We start from the raw sequence: 3,356 nt of genomic DNA, 5'->3' as shown, positions 1-3,356 counted from the left end.
GGGTCAGGAGCTGCTAACGGCTAACGGGCCAGACGCTGCTAACGGCTAACGGGCCAGGAGCTGCTAACGGCTATCGAACCAGACGCTGCTACGGCTAACGGGTCAGGAGCTGCTAACGGGCCAGGAGCTGCTAACGGCTATCGAACCAGACGCTGCTACGGCTAACGGGCCAGAGGCAGTTAATGGACATGAAACTGGTAACGGACAGGAAGTTGCTAACCTGCTGTCCGTTGGAACGGATCGGAGGCCGGGTCAAAGGTTAACAAGCCTGAGACGACTGAAGGTTGAAAACTGTTAACGCTCCAGAAGTTGACGGACTATAAAATACGAAAGGTTATCTGGCCTGATGTTGCTAATTGTTAAACAAAAAGCTGTTAGCGGTTAACGGGCTAGCGGTGGCTAACAGTCTGTTAACGGGCTAGCGGTGGCTAACAGCCAGAGGTTGCAGACATTAGTCATTAGTAGGTGGAGAGATCAGGTGGCAGCAGCTCAAACACTTTAAATCCACATGGCTGGAGGCAGAGAGTCAAAGGTCATGCAGCAGATAAAATGCTTCCAACATTTGATCAGTTCTACTCTAAAACCAGAGACCATGGCACATTAGCATCTTCTGGCTTCTTTCAGAAGGACTCACCCCTCGCTCTCTTGACTTGGCGTTGAACTTCACCGTCTTTAACCTCGCTCGCTCCTTCTTCTCCACTCTGCAGAAACCACAGAAGAAGAAACAGAGTTGAGCAGAAAGCGTCCAGCTGCTGTCGTCAACCGGAGGATCAAACCAAGCGCAGGATCGTTCTGGTCCCATCAGCAGGTCCCACTGGGTCTCCATGAGGAGTCTGCATGAGCCAACACCTGGACAGTTTGCCCTCTGACCCCAGCAGCTCCGGTGGGACTGACCTCCTCTTGCTGGGGATCACTCCCACCTCCTCCAGCTCCCCCTGAGGCGTCAGGTGCCGGGCCTGCCACCACTCGTCGTCCGAGGCGTTCACCACATGCAGGATGTCTCCGAACTTGAAGTTGAGGCCCTGGCTGGGCAGACCCGAGTCCCGCGTCTTGTCGTACTCGAACAGAGCTCTGAGGCGCGACACAAACAGGGTGAATGAACCCGGTCGGTCTCTGCTGACCTCCAGGTGAGCAGCCTCACCGCCTCACCTGACGTAGAGTGACCTCTTCTGACTGGTCCGCAGCGACCCGGAGCCCGAGCTGATGCTGCTGTTCATCATCTGCTCCCGCAGGTCGTGGATCTTGGCCTCGAACCGGCTGTACTCTGAGCAGGGAACACGGCGGGTCAGTGACGCCCAGGTGAGACCCGGAGGCCCATCCTCCCTCAGGTAGCCTCACCTTCTGGCCTGTAGTGGGCGACGATGGTCACCGTCTGGCCGGCGTTCTTCAGGGCGGCGGCGGCCTGCTCGTGCGTGGCGTTCCGGAGGTCCACGCCGTTCACCTGGAGGCGGGAACATCACCTGTTGGTGTGAACCAATCAGAGCGTGGGACGGTGTGGTGGGCGGAGCTCCTACCGACACCAGGCGGTCTCCTTTCCTCAGCTCCCCGCTCAGGTCGGCCGGGCCGCCGGCCAGGATGAAGGAGATGAAGATGCCCTCTCCGTCCTCGCCGCCCACGATGTTGAAGCCCAGACCCGTCGCCCCGCGGTGCAGAACCACCTTCCTCGGCTCCCTGCGGTCACACAGCCGCTCGTCATCCTCAGGTCACGTGACCTCAGGTCAGCAAAGCAGCCAATCCAGGAGCTGCAGCCGTTTTTCTATTAGCTCCTGTGGTTTTACAACGATTCCCATGACCTGTTAACATCTGCTGTTACGTTTTTAGAGGGAGAGTCGGGTATTTACGGCCTGTGAACCTTGACCCCAAAGGAAACCAGGGGTCACAGGTAACAGCTGAAGCCTGCAGAACCTCAGCAGTTTGTTACATTCATTTTCCGTCCTGCTGCTGCTCAGGTTCTACTAAAACTGGAAACCTGGAGCGTTTTGTTCCAGCCGGAGTTTAAAACCTGAACCTTCGTCATTCATGCATGTTTCAATATGGAGATCTGGTTTCAGAACCTCACTGGTTCTGATCCGGAAGACACAGTCTGGCTGCTGGAAGCAACAAGCGTCAGGAAACCTGAACCATGTCCTCACCGTGTGACGTCATCTTCTCCCAGAATGCCCTTTGGCGTCGGCGAGTATCGCCCCGACGACGCCGGCGGGGGGAGGGGCTGGCCCACGAAGCTGGGGGGGCTGATATGGTTCTCCAGGTGCTGCGTGTAGGCTGGAACAGAACCGGAGAGAGCAGCAGGTGAATACTGGACCCACCGGGCCCCTCCCCCACCTGTTGGCTCCGGTTACCACCTGATGGAGACCGGAGCCATCGGGAGGAGGGGGCAGCCAATCAGCTCAAAAGAGATCGATCAGATTAAACATTTAGAAGAAAAACCCCAAACAGAGAAAATCCAAATAAATCCAGCTTCTCTGCACCTTTCATCAAAACTCACTGAGATAAACTCAGTTTAAGAACTTAGAGTTTAAGTTTGGCAGTTAACTTTCCTATAACTATCAAAGCTTAGCCCCGCCCCAAAAGGGGCGGAGCCAGGACAGACTGATGGGATGAGAGGAGGGCAAAGGTCAGGATGAGAGAAGCATCGATACCAACTCATGTAGCGATTTCAGAGGCTCCAGTGATTTTATTTATTTATTTATTTATTTTTTAAGGTGACCAGAAACAAATTGAGCAACTTGTTTTGATGTTTCGTAAAGAAATAGACCTGCAACATGAAAAGAAACGACTGACTACGTTTTTCTGCTGTTGGAAACATTCATGGCGACGTGTGAAAGAATCAGTGGCTCTGCTGCTGATTCCAGAGGGGAAGTTTGGTGATCTACTGGAGGATCAGCAGGAAGTGAATCGTTTAAGGAACGTGTTTGTCTGATGACGGCAGCCGGCTGTTCAGCTGAGATAAAGATGGCTTCCGGACCCAGAGGACGGTTCTGGTTTCCGGACCCAGAGGACGGTTCTGGCTTCCGGACCCAGAGGACGGTTCTGGCTTCCGGACCCAGAGGACGGTTCTGGTTTCCGGACCCAGAGGACGGTTCTGGCGGCTGCAGCAGCAGCTGGACTCACAGTTGGTGAGGTCTGGTGGGGCGAAGCTGTCGTTCATGAAGACACTGTTGGGTTTTGCCACTTTCAAGTAGACGACATCAGGAGTGTTTTTCAAGGCAGTGACGGCGTGTTCATGGGTCACCTCCTCCAGACAGACGCTGTTCACCTGGCAGCACAGAGAGGAGCGTCAGAGGGCGGCCATGACGGACACCAGGGCGCCCGGCGGCCATGACGGACACCAGAGCGCCCGGCGGCCATGATGGACA

The 3,356-nt window shown here is 55.3% G+C and overlaps 1 protein-coding gene across 10 annotated transcripts in view; it reads right to left on the bottom strand.

The window, feature by feature from the left end:
* The window catches only part of dlg1b (discs large MAGUK scaffold protein 1b), a 58,468-nt gene that overhangs the window by 7,572 nt on the left and 47,540 nt on the right, over positions 1–3,356 (bottom strand). For all 10 annotated transcript variants that reach the window (XM_008402864.2, XM_008402865.2, XM_008402866.2 and 7 more), the window contains 7 exons: positions 3,112–3,256; positions 2,133–2,262; positions 1,515–1,671; positions 1,339–1,441; positions 1,150–1,264; positions 895–1,071; positions 635–701 (listed from right to left, as the gene is read on the bottom strand). In XM_008402864.2, the coding sequence (XP_008401086.1) occupies positions 635–701; positions 895–1,071; positions 1,150–1,264; positions 1,339–1,441; positions 1,515–1,671; positions 2,133–2,262; positions 3,112–3,256 (894 nt within the window). The remainder of the gene's footprint in view (positions 1–634; positions 702–894; positions 1,072–1,149; positions 1,265–1,338; positions 1,442–1,514; positions 1,672–2,132; positions 2,263–3,111; positions 3,257–3,356) is intronic.

The sequence above is a fragment of the Poecilia reticulata genome, unplaced genomic scaffold (genome assembly GCF_000633615.1).
Source record: "Poecilia reticulata strain Guanapo unplaced genomic scaffold, Guppy_female_1.0+MT scaffold_265, whole genome shotgun sequence".
NCBI classification, from domain to species: Eukaryota; Metazoa; Chordata; class Actinopteri; order Cyprinodontiformes; family Poeciliidae; genus Poecilia; species Poecilia reticulata.
This window is presented reverse-complemented; position numbering and strand designations above follow the sequence as displayed.